An 18,465-nucleotide genomic window follows, 5' to 3' on the forward strand; every position below is an offset into this window, starting at 1 on the left:
TCCCCATTTTAGAACTGAGGAAACTGAGAGGCAGGGTTAGTGATTCACCTGGGGTCACACAGCTCGTGGGGCGCAAGCCAAGATTCTAACACAGGCGCCTGCTCAGAGCTCTTAGCTCCCTGCTGGGCGGCCTCAGAGAAGAACACAGCAGCGCCGGGGGCTGGGAGGTCAGGGGCTATTAAATATACACCCCCTCTCTCATCCCATGCGGGCAGGCTGGGGTCAGGGCTGGACTTCTGGGCCATGGGCAGCGCCCCCGCCCTCAGCTTTGCTCCTGGTGCCAGCTCCTGGGATGGGGAGGGGAGGTAGTGCCCCCTCTGCAGCTCAGCTCGTCGTGTCTGCCCTCCCCAGCGAGGTGTCTGACAGCCTCCTGGAGGACCTCATCGCTGCCCACCTGGTGCTGCCCAACCGGGTGACTGTGCCCGTGAAGAAGGGTCTGGACGTGACCAACCTGCGCTTCCCACTGCCCTGCGTGAGTACCCGCGGCGCACCGGCCCACAGCGCTGGGTGCAGCGTTGGGGACCGACAGGCTCACGTGGGGAGCGCATTACAGATAGTGCCCCGGGAGGCCAGAGCATCCCCATTTTACTGGGCGAAGGCTGCATCCCAGGAAGGTGGAAGGGCTTCCCCAAAGTCACCCATCCAGGGAGGAGCAGAGCCCAGGTGGCATTCCTTCCCAGATCCGGGTCCCCCTCACAGAGCTTGGGTTGGGGATGGTGGCCCCCTTGGAAACTGCAGAGCCCCATATTCCCTTCAGGGTGGGGAGCCCCCCGCTCCATCATTTGTTGGCAGGAAGATTCCTTGGGGTCTGCCGGGGAGAGTGTGTGGTTGATCCAGGACCTGGGGCTTCCTCAGTCCTCAGCCCACTGCCCCTGCCCAGCCTGCACCCTCCACAGGTAACCCCCAAGGAGAGCCACACGGCCTCCCTGAAGCTGGTGACCTGACTGTGGGCCTGAGCCCCTCCGGGATGGAGCCAGGGCCTTGGGAAAGGGAAAAGGACCCACTTTCACCACCCATGCCAGTGTGAGGCGCCCGCCCAGTCAGGCCACGCGAGGCGGGGTCGGGTGAGGCTGGGCAGGCAGCACATAGGCCTCGCGGCCTCCCCTAATACGGGCTGGCTTTATCCCGCTGCACGCTTGACTCGGAATAACCGTCCAGCGCAACGTCCACCCTAGCAGCTGAAAGCCCCTGTCCTTTGGGTGGATCCCACTGGAGACACCTGGCGCGTGTCTGCGGTTGAAATTCACCCGCAACAGTCCCTCTCCAGCTGCGATGACGACCAGCTCTGAGTATTTAGTGATTTGTTCAATCCATTCTCTATTTCTGGAAATGGGTATGTAATTTTTACCTGAACTTCCTTTTGCAATCAGGTAAAATATTTGCACGCTTCCAAATTCCAACATGGAAAACAGATTTTAAGGAGTCCGGCTTCTCATGAGCCTGCCTGCCAGCCGGGCTCCACGTCCACCCTCTAAGTCCTGGCGTTTTTTTACCGAGTCTTTTTCATATGGACGGATGGTCACGAGCATGTGTTTGCTCAGAGCCACCTTCCCCTTTCTTTGAGCAGCACGCTACAGTCTCCCTCTACCGTGGCGTGGGGACCACTCCATGACAGTGAGAGGCCCTGCGCTCATTCTTGCCGCTGCGTAGGACGCCGGGTGTGAATCTGCTCTAGTTCATTTAACTGATCCCTATCGATGGACAGGTGTGGCTGGTCTTCTGCCATTTCAAATAGCCTTGCAATGTCTTTCTGTTTTTTGCCAAGCTTCGGACAGATTCCTAGAAGAGGAATTGCCGGGCTAAAGGATGAATGCCTATGTCTTTACTGATATGGCAAGCAAAAGGTTGTGGGCAGGAGGCCAAATAGCTCCTGAGCAGTTATTCCTAATACTTGTGCTCTGTTCTGTCTGGCGACACAGGCCAGAGTGTGAGGCTGGCGGGTGAGACTCAGTGCTGAGGCCTTGGTGAGCACAGGGACCCACTGCCAGTAGCAGGCCACACCCCTGGGCTGTGGCGCCTGGACATGGGGAGGAAATGACATTGGAACGTAGTCTGCATGCAGGTCATGGAGAAGGGCTGGAATGCAGAAGGACCCTCAGGCAGCAGGAGGAGTGGCGCTCACACGGCAGGTCGGAGGCAGGGAGGGTCAAGCAGGCCAGGATGGGCCGGGCTCTGTGACACAGTGGGCAGAGCGCTGAACCCTGCTCCTTGGCCTTAGGTGGGAGACTGATGGTTTTGGCCACCGTCTCTCCATCCAGACCATGGAGTAGAGTTGGCGGAGCTGGAGGGATGCCTGAGGGCTTGGCTCTGCTGTTGCCAGCCTCAGGGCTGGCACAGCCCAGGCAGCTGTGACCCCGGGCTGGGGTATCTTCCAGGGGGTGATCAGAGTCCACTTGCTGGAGGCAGAGAAGCTGGCCCAGATGGACCACTTCCTGGGCATTCGAGGCAAGTCAGACCCCTATGCCAAAGTCAGCATTGGCCTGCAGCATTTCCGGAGCAGGACCATCTACAAGGACTTAAACCCCACCTGGAATGAGGTGTTTGAGGTGAGTCTCCTTGGCTGCTCTTGGATCCAGTGTGGCATGCTGGGCACAGACAAGGGAGGCCTTGCTCCCAGGGTCCTCATATCCCCAAGGGGCAACACAGGGCCAGTGGAGTGGGTCTTGGGGAAGGCAGGCAGGACTGAGTAATTCCTGCTTCCCATGTCCATCTGGCTTGCAGGGGGGCTGCGAGGGCCCACCTAGCCTACGAAGGGCTGGTGTATAGACAGATCCTACCGCCCGTCCCCACCACCGTCAGCTCGGAGGGAATATTTGAAAATAAAAGAGAACCTCAGAGGCAGTTGCCTCAACCTTCTCAGCCACCCCTGACATTGCTGGACACCAGGAGGGTGAAGTTCTTCCCCCAGTTCCACCACAGTCCCCTCTGCCTGTTCCGTGCTCGGGAAGGTGCGCTGAACGTCCCAGGCCCCTCGCAGCTCACACAGCGCCTGAGCACTCAGCAGGCCAAGGACTTGGCATGGCTGGTCTCTGACCCTCCCCCTGCCCCGCAGGGAAGGGAGCCAGCATCACTCTCTTCTCCCAGGTGGGCTTCTCCAGCAGAGGCCCTGACTCTGAGGCGGCAGGTGGTGGAGCTGGAGTTTGGCTCCCCTTGGGTCATGCTTGGAGCCGGCTTCATCAGTCACTGTGGCGTGTGGCTCAGCGCACCTCTCTCCTTGCAGCTCATAGTCCACGAAGTCCCTGGGCAGGACTTGGAGGTGGACCTGTATGACGAGGATCCTGACAGGGATGACTTCCTGGGCAGGTGAGGGGGGTGCGCCTGGGGCAGCTTCCCTCCCTGGGGCTGCTGGGTCGGGCCCGTTCTCACCTCTCAGTGACCTGCAACGGCGCTGGTTGCTCACAGCGACTGTGCCAGCAACTGGGCCCATCATTCCACATTCCAGTCCCAGACCTTTCTGGTGTCTCCCAGGCGCCCAGCCCGGAGCTGGTACAGAGAAGACCCCAAGATTTGTATATCGTGGTATATCGTGTATACCAGTTTTCTGTACTCCTGATAATGAACCCAGAGCCCCCATTTGGAGGAGTGGGCAGGGGGCAAGACTGGCGTGGTCCAGTGCCCAGCCTCAAGGAAGTCTAGCCCCGCGCTCTGGGTGTGGCTGGCTATCGAAATTTCAAATTAAATGTCCGTTGGTCCAGCAGTCCTACTTCCAGAATCTCCTAGAAAATAGGCGCATTCAGTGTGAAATGCTCATTGCAGAGGGACGTGTAGTAGCAACCCCAGAAGCTGGAAACATGACGTCCAGCCTCACAGGACATGGCTGAATGTGTAAATTCGCCGCTGCCAACTACAGAATATTCTGCAGCTTTAAAAACTGAATGGGACCCATGTGTGCTGACCTGTGTGTTCATGTCCACTGTGTGAGTGGGAGAGCAGCTGGGAGAGACCTGTCAAGTTTGATTCGTCTTCCCAGGGAGGACCTGGAGACAGATGCTGCATGTTTGTTTGATTGTGCTTGTGTGGGCACAGAGAAAGGCCTGGAAGCTGCCCGCAGCCTGTTCACACAACTCATGTCAGAGGGCCAGGATTAGGAGGCCCAGACCTTCACACTCCCTACTTAACTGGTCTCCGGGAACATGTCAAAAGTAGAAGCAACACACGGTCTGACAGCCTAAGGACAGTTTACCACCAGATATTGCTCATCAGTTCTTATTTTTCCTTTTCATGAAGCAAGCTAGTTTTGTGATGCTGCAGATCGCAGTGTGGCTTGTGGTTCCCCGTCTCATGTAACAGTGTTTGGAGCCCTGGAGCGTCCACTTAGTCTTGGCTCAGGAGAGGCGGAGGCAGCGGGGATGTGGGTGTTAGCCACTCGCACACATGCCCGCTGGGCTTACTCCTTGGTAGAAGAGGGTATGTGGGGCAGTCTTGGGAATGGAGGGGCATTTGGGTTGTGAGAATGACCGCGGGAGGCAGAGCCAAGTGACCAGCACGTCAGAGCCCCCCGCCTGCTTGGGCAGCGTACCCAGGGGCGCGGGCGCAGCCCTGATGGGCGGACGGTCCTTCCTTCGCTCACTGTGTCTCCCGTTGGCTCCTTGAGATGAGTAAGAATCTATGTCGAGGCCCCACTGAGACAGTTGAAGATTCCCTGGCGGGGCCTCCGTGCCCTCTGCTGCTTTGCTGCCTCTGAGCTGAGCTGACGCAACACCCCCTCTCCCCCCTTTCCAGCCTGCAGATCTGCCTTGGCGATGTCATGACGAGCAGAGTGGTGGACGAGGTAGGGTGGGTGCCTGGCGCCCCTCCCCACGGGCGGCACTGTTCCCTAACCAAGTGTAGCGTTTCTGTCCTATAACCGTCATTTCTCCACTTCCTCAAGCCCAGAGCCCATGGTCTGGGCTGGTTCACCTTTTCCCTGAAACCACGATTAGGGCCTCACCGGGTCCCTGAACAGCTGCTCCAGGAGCAGGTGTCTAGCCCCTTCCCTGAGCTCCCCGCCCCCACCCCACAGTGGTTTGTCCTGAACGACACGACCAGCGGGCGGCTGCACCTGCGGCTGGAGTGGCTTTCGCTGATTGCAGACCCAGATGCTCTGACTGAGGTAAATGCAGGGTGCTGGGGCTCCCTAGCAGAAAGGGGGGTTTGTGGTGCTGCTGGTCCACGTGCAGGTGGTGTGTGTGTGAAGGGAGGGAGGAAGAGGAAGTCCCCAAATCTTGCTCAGCCTCTGGTCAACCCCACCACCTGGAGAACATGTGCTCAGTCTCCGCACAACAGCGCCTCATCTCTGCAGCTCAGTCATCTTCAGGGAAGAGGTGAGCCTTCCGAGTTCTGCCCGGCAGGGACTCCACCCCGTGTCTGGGACTTGAAACTGTCACGTTACAGTTCTCAGCCCCAATGAAAAGTCAGCTCGTGAGGGATCTATGACTGTCTCCCAAACCAGCCTGTCTCCTGCTGCTCAGGGGCCTAGTGAGTGTCTGTGTCTTCCTGTAGGACCAAGGTGGCCTTTCCACCGCCATCCTAGTGGTCTTCTTGGAGAATGCCTGCAACCTACCGGTGAGTGTCGACATGGCCGGTGTCACACCTGGCCTTGTGTCCATCTCCTTCAAGTGTCCACGAGTCACTCACTTACCCTATTTTTGTGCCGCAGAGAAACCCTTTTGACTACCTGAATGGCGAGTATCGAGCCAAAAAGCTCTCCAGGTTTGCCAAGGCAAGTGTGTATATGGCTGAACAGTTGAAAGCAGGTCCCAGCTCCTTGTCTGCAGAGGATCCACACCCGGGTCTGCGGGCGACAGTCTGTGCACACATAGCCTGGGGATGGCAGAGCTGCCCTCTCTTGAGTCTGCGGTGTGTCAGGCATCAGACTTGGCAGCTCATGCCCCACATTTGTTACGCCTGAGTCCCAATGAATGGGTGTCCATTTTTATTGCAATGCCCGGAGGAGACAGAACTTGGCTTTCTCCGGTCCAGGCAATAGGCCCTGCCCAGCTAGGCCGACTCTAGCCCCCTGTTCAGAACTTGGAACCTCCCCTTGAGCTAGCCCTGTCCTGACGCTGCAGTTATGGCAGCCAGGGGCCTGCAAAGGGATGTGGCGGGCTGGCCACGGCTCCTACTGATGCTCCTGGGGTCGGGAAGTTGGGTGAGGGGTGGGAGGTGTGTCCCAAGCAGACGCTGCTGCCACCCTGACTGTTACGGATTTGCACCTTCACAGAATAAAGCGAGCAGAGACCCGTCTTCCTATGTCGAGCTGTCTGTCGGCAAGAAGACATACACGAGCAAGGTGAGGCAGCCTGGGGGGGAGCCAAAGGGGGGCCCACCCATTGTCGGGGAGGGAAGCAAGAGTGAATGAGCTTACACCGAATGCCTAGTAGATGCCAAGACACATTCCAGGCACTTCATGTGGTCTTCACCATAGTCTCAGAACATTTTTCAGAGCGCCATTAACAGTTTCCTTCCTTTCCACTGGTAACTGGTGTCATGCTGTGCCCACGAAACATGCCCGAAGGCACTTGCTGGAAAGCAGAACTAGGGTTCAAGCAGAGGCCTGGCTCAGCCTGTGTCCTTTCCACCGCCACACGAAGTTTTAGTCCAGAAGCAGAAATCCCAGCGGCCCCTCCCCAGAAGTAAGCTCAGGTGTTAGTAAGATGCAGCCTCTGGCAAAATTACCTCCTGGCAAAGCTCTCCTTGCCTGGGAGTCTGGCACCCTGCCCTCCTGCCTCCCACAGGCTGTGGCGGGTCTGATCCCGGGGCCGACACAGAGGCGGCTCCCAGCGGTTCCAGCAACGAGAGAGGGAGCAGGGGTTACTGGTATCCTGCTCTGCCAAGCGTGCCCTTTCAATAATCTTTCCCTCTTCTGTCCCCAGACGTGTCCCCATAGCAAGGACCCTGTGTGGAGCCAGGTGTTCTCCTTCTTTGTTCACGACGTAGCAGCCGAGCAGCTGCACCTGGAGGTTTGCTTGAAATTGGGGTCTTGGACCAGAGCTGTCGGAGCCAGGAGGGGTGGGGACCTGGAAGTGCACGCTGACTAGCGTCTCCTGGCAGTGCAGTCAGCCCCTCGAGTGTGGGAAAAGACACCGAGGCCACTGCCCAGCAGGGCTGGGTAAGAGAGGGGAAGAGCCGGCAAGTCCAGTGGCTCTCCTGTGTTTCTGGTTGTCACACAGCACCCAGTGTGGCCTGTGCAACAATCTACCCAGGACATTAATGATGGCGCACTTCTTCAAAAACTTGTTCTCTAAGTCTTTACGGAGGCTCTGTGGCAGAGAGGGGTCTTTACAGTGCACAAGACACAGTGACTTGTCCAAGACTCATGACCAACAATGAGATCTGGGACCTTATGGGGCCCTCAGCTGTCTGGATGTCTCGTCACGGAGCAGCACAGCTCATCTGTCCCTAGAGTCCCCTCGGCTCTGGGTGTTTGACAGACTTGTCTCCATAGATCACAATTGCCTCTGCCCCACCTCATTCTCTTCCTGACAGAAGATAAGACCCAGGTCTGATCTGGTCCTGATCCCAGTTTTCAAAATGCCACAGAACCACTTCATTTACTAAAGTGAACTCAGACTTGACTAGGGTGCAGACTTGACATTGGTGGTGGTGAGGGTGGGACTGATTACCCTCTTGTTTTGTGACTGGCCCCCTGCCCAGGTGCTTGATGATGACCAAGAGTATGCGCTGGGAGTGCTGGACTTCCCCCTCTGCCAGATTCTCCCCTGTGCAGAACTCACCCTCGAGCAGCGCTTTCAGCTGGACCATTCGGGCCTGGACAGCCTCATCTCCATGAGGCTGGTGCTTCGGGTAAATCTCACCCCAGGCTAGGTGGGGGTGGAGTTACGGCTAAGGCGCAAGGTGAACTGCTCAGCGCTAAGTGCCCGCTCTATGTCTGAAAGTATTTAGGAGATGGATCCGTATTTTTAATCAATTTTAGAATATTGCCTAGCATTCTTTCAAATATTGCCTCTCCCATTCTTTTGATCCTTCCTTTTAAAACTCCTTTGCTGCACCTTCTCATCGCCTCCATGTCTCAACCTGACCTCACCTTTGTATTTTCCAACTTGTTATCTCTTGGTGCTTCATTCTGATTTTTTTCAGATCTTCCAGATCACTAGTCTCTCTTTGGCTATGCCTAATCTGCAGCTGACTTTCATGGTTTTTACTTCAAAGATTATTTTTCATTTCCAATTTTATCTTTTCCAAATTTACCTGTCTTTTTCTAATATATTCTCATGTTTTTACTCCTTTTTAATCAAAATACTGATATTACATGTCTGTTTATTATCTAAAGATCCTGGGAGTTAAATTTCAGTATTTGTTGTGTAGGTTGATGCTTTATCATCATGATTCATTTCTGTATTTGGAAGAAGGGTTGCAAACATATATTCAGTGTTCCTTTATAACCTGGATTTGTTTCCAAGGAGATTTTGCTTTTGCTACAGGCAGGCATCCCAAGGGATATCACAAACCTGGGATCATTTATATGCTCATTTCTTAACTTTGGGTTTCAAAGGTAGTATAAATATGAACCCAAAATTTATATGAAACAGGCCTCTAAAGTACAGTAGTCTCAGGAAAGACTTTATCTTCCTCCACAAAGAATACAGGCTGAGACAGACACATTTTTCATCAGCCTTTGCTAGTGGATGGACTGTTTCTCCTTCACTACTTTTATACTGAAGAGCTCCCACCTTCATGGATCACACTCCAGCTCCAGCCTCACTTTGACCCAAGGCCTCTTCTAATTCCTTGGATTCCAAGGTTGATAAATGGCTCTAGGAAAGGGTGCCCTTTTTCAGTTTTCTCTTTTTTTTTTTTTTCCAGTTTTCTCTTTTGAGACAATAAGGACTTCCTTATTGTCTTAAAAATTTCGCTGTGCTTTTAAAAGGGTGTTGCTTCAGTTCACTGGGAATTCCTAGCAAGGTTTTTCAGAATGTTTTTAATCACCATCTTGCTAGAAATGGAAGTCCATAGAAAGGATCTTGGTAACTGATGACTGAAAGGGGAAGGAATAACAAAATGACAGAGGCTTGAAAATTGGGTACTGGGAGCACAGGGGTGTGTCTGAATAGGAAACACATTTTAAGGGAAGCTGGTGATTTGTGAAGGTTAAGGTGAGGGCAAGAGTGGAGGTGCAGCTATGGGAATCCTCTGCATAGAGGGAAGGTGCATACTGTGAGTGGGTTAGGGCTCCAGCAGCCAGTGTGAATACAGAGGAGGGGACCAGGACTGAATTTTCATGAATACCTAGTTGTGAGATGGAGGAAAAAACAGAGCATTGGTCAGAGGGACTAGGGATAGAGTTTACTAAGGGTGGAGACAGTGAGTCCACTGGATTGGGCGGCAGGAGGGAACTGAATTTTGATAAAACTGTTCCTTCAAGAAAAGAGAAAGACTCATTTCCCAGGGGTTAAGATAAAAACAGAGGAGAAAGTGAAGGCAGTAGGCCTCGGCCCATAAACAACCCTGTCATCTGCTTACAGTTCCTGCGTGTGGAAGAACGAGAGCTGGGGACCCCATACACAGGACCTGAAGCCCTAAAGAAAGGTCCTCTGTTTGTTAAGAAGGTGGCCACCAACCAGGATCCCAAAGCCCCACCCCAGGGAGAGGGCACTGCAGATTTGCCATGTCCCCCGGGCCCTACTTCTGATTCCAAGGAAGCTTCTAAGGACACCACAACCACCACCAGTGCCACCACTGCTGCCACCAAGCCCAAGCCCCAAGAGACAAGCCCAGAGCCCAACGGCAAGAACAGTGCCAAAGGGTTCTGTGAGCCCATGGGGGAGAAGAAGAGTTCGGCCACCATCTTCCTGACTGTCCCAGGCCCCCACTCTCCAGGGCCCATCAAGTCACCCAGACCCATGACATGCCCTGCCTCCCCATTCGCCTGGCCGCCCAAGAGGCTGGCTCCCAGCATGTCCTCGCTCAACTCCCTGGCCTCCTGCTTTGACCTGACAGATATCAGCCTCAACATTGAGTATGCACCTCTCTGCTTAATCTTTTATGAAATCACCTGCATGAAAAGTACCTTCTTGGATAGAAAAGTAGATATGAAATTATTTTTCTGTGCAAGTTCGGGTTTCACATCACGGCTTCATGATGTGGTAAAAAGAATACAGCACGACAGAATGCCAGACAATCTGGTATGACTCTTTAAGTACATATTGGCCACAAAATGGATGCTGGACTTTTAAGATTCCTTACAACAGAAAACATTTCCTAAATTCTAAAGAGCTATACTGGGATGATGTTGAAAGCTTAGAATATGGAATTAATGCAGTTGATGGCAACCAGTTATGGAGTGTTTACTATGGGCTTAGTACCTTGCCTGATGCATTACTTAATAATAACCCTACTAGATATTATTATAAAGGTTGAGTAATTTGTCCAAGGTCCCACAAGAAGTTACGGTATGTAGGCAGAGTCCTCTGGGTTCATGTTCTTCCTGTTGCGAAGAATAATTATATGTGAATGCTGGGTGAAAATGACTTTCATTTGAAAGGAACCTTACTGAGAATTAACAACACACACGGCTCCAGGTTCTTCATGCAGCAGATGCTTTTGTCTTGTGGGTAGGGGAAGAGGCAAACACTTGTAATGGCAAGAAAAGTGACAAGCTCTTTCTTTTCAGAGACGGAAATCTCAGGCAGCGGGGGCTGGGCGAGATTCAGCTCACAGTGCGCTATGTGTGTCTACGGCGCTGCCTGAGGGTTCTGATCAACGGCTGCAGGTAAAGGGATGTTGGAGCAGGAAAGGTCTTTTGGGAGCATCAGGTAACAAAGAACAAGAATGGGTGCACTGGGCCTCAAGGTAGACAAAATATTGTAAATACTGGAAAGGAGTGAGGTTTCATGATGATGCAAGGCACTCAGTGGTGCTAAGGGGCTCTGAAACCAAAAGCTTTGCTCAGACGCAGCTTGTGCAAAACTGTCTGGTAGCTGGGAACCAGTGCATTTTCTCAAGTGAAAATCTCTACTTTGCCTTACATGAAAAGTACTTGTTCTACTCCAAATTTTATGAAAAGGCATATCAGAACCATGGGTTGTCCTAATATTCTGTCCTTCAAATTCTGCAGACTTTGCTAGACTACAGGACAGTTTTATCCTCAAGGCCAACTAAAGCTGGATAGCTAGTAGTTTCCTCCAAATGAGTATTTTCAATGTTTCAAAACTGGGAATCTTTTTTTTGTCTTTTGTTAACATTGTTACAGGTATTCAACATTATAATGACATGTATATATTGCATTGTGACCACCACCAAAAGTCTAATTTCCATCCATCACCATACAAGCTGACCCCTTTAGCCACTTTGCCCATCTCCCAGACCTTCTCTGGTAACCAGTTTGCTCTATGAGTTTTACTTGTTCTATTATTTTTTAAATATTCCACAAAAGTGAAATCATATGGTATTTGCCTTTGCCTGCACTGTCACAAATTAAGATTTCATATGGCATTTCTATTCTTAATTTTTTTGAGTAATCTCCACAATTCTCCATACATAAGAGTACATACATTTTTCCCAAATGAGTGTTTTCATATTCCTTGGATAAATACCCAGATATAGAATAGCTGGATCATATATTTGGGGAAATCTCCAGTTTTCGTTTCTGTACCAATTTACATTCCCACCAACAGTGTATGAGGTCACATTTCTCCATATCCTCTCCAACACTTGTCTTTTTGATAATAGTCATTCTACCAGGTATGACTTTACCATTTCAAAGAATCAGCCTTTGGTTTCACTGATCTATGTTCTTTTTAGTGTCTATTTCTGCTCTGATACTTCCTTCCTTCCTTCTACTCTGGGCTTGCTTTCTCTCCCTAGTTCCCTTAAGTATAGCTAGACTGAGATTTTTGTTTCTTGAGATTGTTTCTCGCTATAAATTTCCCTCTTAGTACAACTTTTGCTGTATGCCATAGATTCTGGCATTTATTTTGTCTGAAGGTTATTTTTTAATTTCTCCTTTGATTTTTCATTGACCCCGGATTTGTTCAGTAGCATGTTGTTTAATCTCCATATATTAGTGATTTTTCCAATTTTCTTGTGATTTCTAGTTTCATGCCATGCTGTCAGATATTTGAGACATTCTTCTTAAATGTATTGAGATTTGCGTCCCAACATTTGATCTATCCTTGAGAAGGTTCTATGTATTTGAGAATATGTATTCTGCTGTTCTGAGACAAAATGTCCTGTATATATCTAGTAAGTCCATCTGGTCTAATGTCATTTAGTGTCAATGTTTATTTTCTGTCCAAATGATCTATTGATGTATCCTACCGACATGTGCTGTTAATTTCTCCCTTTAGGTCTGTTAATATTTGGTGCTTCTTTGTTGGTGCATTTCTATTAATAATTATTACATCTTCTTGGTGGATTGACCCCTTTGTCTTTAGAACGCTCATCTTTGTCTCTTCTTACCTTTTTTGGCTAGATTTATTTTGTTTGATTTTAAGTATGGTTACACCTGTCTGCTTTTGGCTCCCATTTGTTGGGAGTATCATTTTCCATCCCTTCACTCTGAGCCTATAATTATAGATTTAAGATTAGTCTCCTGAAGACAACATACAGTTGGGTCTGTTTTTCATCTCAGCCTCCCACTGTGCTTTTTGATTGAAGCTGAGTGCATTAGCATTTATGGTGATTACTGGCAAATGAGGCCTACTACAGCCATTTTCTGGTTGCTCTATATCTCTATTCTTTTTCCTTGTTTTCTGTCTGCCATTTTAGTTTGGTGGTTTCCGATATTTTTCTGTTTACGTCTCTGCTCTTGATTTTTGTTTTGTGGTTACCATGAGGTTTGTATAAATAAGAGTCCCTTTTTTTCCTGCTGATACTTATATTCATTTAGCTATACAGGTTTCAGCCTGCCCTTTTGTTTTTTCACTCAAAAATTATTCTGTTTTATAATGTGACTTCATCACCAAATTGAAGTATTTATTTAGTTTTAATTCCCTTTAAACTATATTTATTTTGAAAGAGTTGCAGTTTTCTGATGCTGCTTCTCACCTTATTCAAAGTTCTTTGTATTTTTGTTTACTCGGGTATAAGAGCTCCTTTCAGGATTCCTTTCAAGGCAGGTTTAGTGGTGGTGGTTTACTTTAGTGGTGACCTTCAGCTGTTGTCTGGGAAAATCTTTATTTATCCTTCATATATGAAGAATAACTTTGCTGGATGAATACTGACGGCAAGCTATTTTTATCTTTCAATATTTTGAATGTTACTTCACTGTCTCCTGACCTATAGAGCTTCTGCTGAGAAACCTAGTGATCACCTAATGGGGACAACTTTGTAGGAAACTTTCCCTTGACTGCATTTAAAATTCTTTATTACTGACTTTTGACAGTTTACTATAATGCATCTTGATGAAGGTCTCATTGAGTTAATTAGGTGCCCTATTAACTTTGTGAACTTCTATATCCATTTCCTTCCACAGTTCTGCTAGTTTTAAGCTATTTATTTCTTTAAACAAGTCCTCTGCTCCCTTCTCTTCTCCTTATTCTGTCTTCCCTAACAGTTACATCATTCTTGTGGGCTTTCTTCATTTCTTTCTCCCTTCTCTTCTACTGGAATCATCTCTTGATTTCTATCCTCTAATTCTGATTCTCTCTTCTATACGGTTTACACTACTCATCTCATTTATTGAGTTTTCAGTCCCAGAAGTTCTGTTTTTATTTTCAATTTCAATCTCCTTGGTAAAGAAAAATCTTTAGTACTCCTTCTATTCATTAATTTTATTCTTGAACTCACTGAACTGCTTTTCTAAGTTTTCGTGTAGCTGATGAGTTTCATCACGACAGCTATTTCGAATTCCCTGTAAGTTTGATCACAATCTTCAATGACTGTAAGTTTGGATTCTGGAGAATTGTCATTTTCTTTTTGTGAATACTATGTTACTGTAAATTTTATGGTGCTTTTCAAATAGCTACTTCAAATAGCCAACAGAGTAACACCATTCTTATTTATGTAAAGCTTTCTTTACTTTGATTCTAACATTTCAGCAGATTGCTAAATGGCAATATAGCATTACTTTTTTGGTTTCTTACCTGAATTGCCTTTGGCTATATTTGCTATCTGGTGTCTTTCCACTCTCCAGTCTCTGCCAGAGGTGTGCGCTAGCACCTGTTGTCATTGCTGCTTGTGCCACCAGGGTTAATGGTGCCTGGCTGCTGCTGGTATCACTGCAATTGCAGGCATCACTGCCAGGGTCCCAAGGATGGTGGTGCAACTGTGGAGTTTGAGGTCATGAGAGTCATGAAGTTTCACTGCTCTGGCAAGGGCGGGAGGGCGGGGGGAAGGTGGTGGCGGTCAGTCTCCTGAGTTCTGCTGACATAGGTGGTGGTATATAATCCATGGACATGCTACCTTTACTACCAACCACTCACTGTTATTCTGGGTCCATGAAACAAGCCCTGCTACTACTGCAGTTGCAGTCAGTGGGGCTGAGGGTATGGGTGCCAATGCTGTCTTCCTGTCTTAGGGGGTACAAGTCCGATTTGTGGGGTCCACCATCTTTGATTCCCAATCCACCCAACTTAAGATATGCAGATGTGTGGATCTCTTATACTGACATGTAGAAGAACCTATGATTTGTAGATGGCTTAGTTGTAGATCAAAGGAGAAAAACAAAGACATCTAATACTATGATGCTGACATCACTCTTTTCTTTAATGGCTTTGAAATTATCAGAAACCTCACACCCTGTACCAGCAGTGGAGCTGATCCCTATGTTCGTGTCTACTTGTTGCCAGAAAGGAGGTGGGCAAGTCGAAAGAAGACCTCAGTAAAGCGGAAGACTCTGGAACCCCTGTTTGATGAAACGTAAGTAAGCAAGCTGGCCTTCCCAGAGTGCCTCATCTATTCATGTATTTGCCAAGATCTGTTGTGTGCCTGACAGCCTGCAAGATGCTGGGCAGAGCTAGGTTTGGACAGGACAACGTGGTCTCTGCATTCATGAGGTTTCTATGCTTTATTGGGAAAAGAGAATTACTAGGGCAATTTAGCAAAATAGCTATCCTCTTTTTTTTTTTTTTTGCCATAATGGCTAAACTGTTCCTGATTATGAAATATTCCATATTTTCCCTTTAAATGAAGTATCTTTGGTATTAAGATGATTTGAATCTGGCCAAATGTTTTCTTTAAATGTTTCAAAGCAGTAGTTAAATGTGAACATATCTTGAATCTAACTAAGGGCCTAAAGGCTCGTCTTTCCTTCTGCATCATAGCGGCAGGTGTGACAGACACACTGCCCCCAGTAGCTTATCCACCACTGTCTTTGGGAACAAGACTAAAATCTCATTTGCTGATTTTGATGGGTCAGTGGTGGCAAATCTTATTGTAAATATTTTTATCCTATTCAAGTTGACCTCAAGCCACAAAATCTCATCTTTGCTTCCTGAGAAGACATCGAACCTAGGAAGATTTTATACCTAATAATTCTGGCTTCCTGCTAAACTGGTCCAAAACTACTAATTTTATTTTATTTTAAGATTTATTTATACAAGCACTGGGTATAGAAGCGCGGGAGGGTGAGAGAATTCACCAGAGCAGGGAGCAGAGCAGGCGGACTGATGAAATGCACTGCTGAGGGGAGCAGCAGGTGTGGCAGGAGAGGTCTGCGCGCCATGTGGGATCATCGCCGGCGATCAAACCAGTGCTGCAGAGGCTGCGGGCAGCCTCGCAGCCCAGTGCTCAACCACTACGCCACCAGGGGAGGCCCCATAACTACTAATTTTAAAGGGGTGTACTAAGTTTTGAGTTCATTTAATATTTACTGAACATTAGATGCCAGGTACCATCCTGTATTCCAGTGTCACAGTAAGGGAACACTGGCCTAAGTATATAAAAGGGTGTCAGAATTGCTATGGGGGAACACAGGAAGATTATAAATAGCAAAATATTCCTGGAAAGCAACCTCTACTCTAAAAATAAACCTAGGAGTCCATAGGCCTCTGTGAGTACATGATGAAGATGTGCACTAAGCTTGCTCTGCCTTACTTCACAGGTGCATGAGGGAAGACTATTTTCCATGCAACTCTCTAGAACCCACACAGCATCCTAGCCCTTAATTAGAAAAAACTTAAAGTGGTCCTATAAGCAGGCATAATATGAAGGGGCAGCTGAAAGAGTGACAGCTAAGGTAGAGCTAGAGAAAATAAGACGCAAACCCCAAAGCACTTCCAGGGTTTATGAATATCACAGGATAGTGATTATCTAATATTGATGCACAGAATATCTGCTATAAGCCAATACTGTTATAGACTATAAGAATATATCTTGTTTTGAAAGATACAGATGAAACACTTTAGATTCTTTACAAAAGTGATTAAACCATCTAATAGCCTGACTTTTTGCTTCTTAAAGATTTGAATTTTTTGTTCCTATGGAAGAAGTAATGAAGAGGTCTCTAGATGTTGCAGTGAAAAACAGTAGGCCCCTTGGCTCACACAGAAGGAAGGAGCTAGGAAAAGTAAGTACACAAGGAACTCTTGAAACTTTATCCTTCCTGCTAGTCCAGTTGAAGTTGACTGGTGGTACACTTAGATTCTGATGGGATCACCTGGTTGGCATCAGAACTGCATTAAAGGAGGGTGCAGCTTTATTGGTTGGTTCTGTGCATGTGTGTTTGTTTTTATATTGAAACCATAGTTTATCAAATTTATCATTACATGCTCATTTGAACTATAGGATTAAATATTGTTTAATAATGTAGCATTGCTTAAATCTCATGTCAACATTTTTGTGATGGGATTTTATTTAAAATAGTAGAGAAAGGGCCTCCCCGGTGGCGCAGCGGTTGAGCACTGGGTTGCGAAGCTACCCGCGGCCTCTGCGGTGCCGGTTCGATCCCCGGCTGCTCCCCGGCCACCGGAGGAGGGTCCCACATGGAGCGCAGACCTCTCCTGCCGCCTGCTGCTCCCCTCAGCAGTGTACTTCGGTCCTTCTGCCTGCTCTGCTCCCCGCTCTGGCGAATTCTCTCACCCTCCCGCGCTTCTGACTGTACCCAGTGCATGTATAAACAAACTAACAAACAAACAAATAAATAAAATAGTAGAGAAAATTTGCTCAAGAAGATGCCATGCTTTAATAAACACCTTCTTATACTCATCTTTTTAAAATCTACTTCTACCTGTTTTTACAGTTGAGCCACCTATGGCATCTTGTTTATAATTTAATGAGTAAAGGCAATTTGTTCTATGACATTCATAAATTCCTAAGGAATGACTCCAAACAGCAATTCACCTTTTCTCAGTGCATTGAGGTCACTGTGCTTTTTTTGCTCAAAACTGTGAAATGCAGGGACACCTATTTTATGTTTTGATTGCTTAGGTACTAATTGACTTATCAAAAGAAGATCTGATTAAGGGCTTCTCACAATGGTAAGTGACCCCTTTCATCATGTTTAATCTGCTACTCTGACAGTTGTGCATGTTTTCTCTCCAAAGTCCTTCCCTAGTACATTTCAGTTCCTTTGGGTACCAAGGAGGGAGGGAGAGATTATCACCTTTACTTGAGGCTTTACTGCATATAGCTCTCATTTACCTAAGAACCTCTATAAGCTCTAACCTTAACCCTGCTGGTCAATTTACAGAAATGGGTTTTGCTGGTCCCACAGAAGCCCAGGCAGGTTAGAATAGGTGGCTTGTCCTAATGTTGCCAAGTTAATACTAACAGAACTCCAAACCCACCTGTCTTATAGGTATGAACTGACTCCTGATGGGCAGCCCAGAAGTTGATGATGTGCCTGATTATCACCTTTATATTAAAATATGTACATATGTATATTTTGTAATTTAAGTAAGAATAGCCACTTAAACATATACACACACTCATTCTTTTACTGCATGACTGGGTAAGTATTAAAAGCAGCAAACATGTAAAAGCAAGAACTACTCTCTTCATTGGGCTAAGTTGTACAAATCCAGGAAGAAATGGGGTATTTGTGCCTAATAAACTACTGTCTGATTTATAACTTACCTGAATGTATCCAAAGCATCCAGTCTCAAACAGGTGAAGGAGATTCATTCCTGATGCAGCTACCAGTATTCCTGGGCAATGAATGACCAAGGGAAGTGGCTTTTCATTCCCATGAAAATGACCCACCCCCAAAGTGCCAGGAGTTAACACTGCTTAAGCCCTCCTGGCTGCCACTTTCTCTGCCTGGAGATTTGGTATTGTACCTGATTTAGAACAGCAACTGTACTTTCCTAGTGATAACAATGTAAACAATGTACCTAGTAAATTTCTTAAGTATTGTAGTGCTGGAGACTACTACAAAGTACCAAAGAGGAAAAGGGTTTTTTTTTTTTTTAATCTCAGACAAGTTGGGGTATTCTGCTCTATTGTTATTAAAAGCAAGATATGTATATTGTAAATTGTAATAAATGTCTTTCATATTTCTCTTGTCCTCTGGTGTTAAGATCACATCCTTTTCTCTCATTTATTCAGGCAATATCCCCTGCCATCAGTTTCTTGTACCTTCACTGC

The 18,465-nt window shown here is 47.7% G+C and overlaps 1 protein-coding gene across 1 annotated transcript in view; it reads left to right on the forward strand.

Moving 5' to 3' along the window:
- The window catches only part of ESYT3 (extended synaptotagmin 3), a gene marked incomplete at both ends in the record, with an annotated part of 43,210 nt that extends 25,496 nt beyond the window's left edge, over window positions 1-17,714 (forward strand). The window contains 16 exons of the mRNA XM_084231165.1: window positions 352-472; window positions 2,376-2,546; window positions 3,221-3,303; window positions 4,723-4,771; window positions 5,003-5,092; window positions 5,482-5,544; window positions 5,639-5,701; window positions 6,203-6,271; window positions 6,855-6,941; window positions 7,636-7,785; window positions 9,465-9,958; window positions 10,613-10,711; window positions 14,668-14,799; window positions 16,342-16,447; window positions 17,308-17,357; window positions 17,678-17,714. Of these exons, the coding sequence (XP_084087291.1) occupies window positions 352-472; window positions 2,376-2,546; window positions 3,221-3,303; window positions 4,723-4,771; window positions 5,003-5,092; window positions 5,482-5,544; window positions 5,639-5,701; window positions 6,203-6,271; window positions 6,855-6,941; window positions 7,636-7,785; window positions 9,465-9,958; window positions 10,613-10,711; window positions 14,668-14,799; window positions 16,342-16,447; window positions 17,308-17,357; window positions 17,678-17,714 (1,864 nt within the window). The remainder of the gene's footprint in view (window positions 1-351; window positions 473-2,375; window positions 2,547-3,220; window positions 3,304-4,722; window positions 4,772-5,002; window positions 5,093-5,481; window positions 5,545-5,638; window positions 5,702-6,202; window positions 6,272-6,854; window positions 6,942-7,635; window positions 7,786-9,464; window positions 9,959-10,612; window positions 10,712-14,667; window positions 14,800-16,341; window positions 16,448-17,307; window positions 17,358-17,677) is intronic.
- Window positions 17,715-18,465: the final 751 nt, after the last annotated feature.

This window comes from Talpa europaea, assembly GCF_964194135.1.
Source record: "Talpa europaea genome assembly, chromosome: 4".
NCBI lineage: Eukaryota > Metazoa > Chordata > Mammalia > Eulipotyphla > Talpidae > Talpa > Talpa europaea.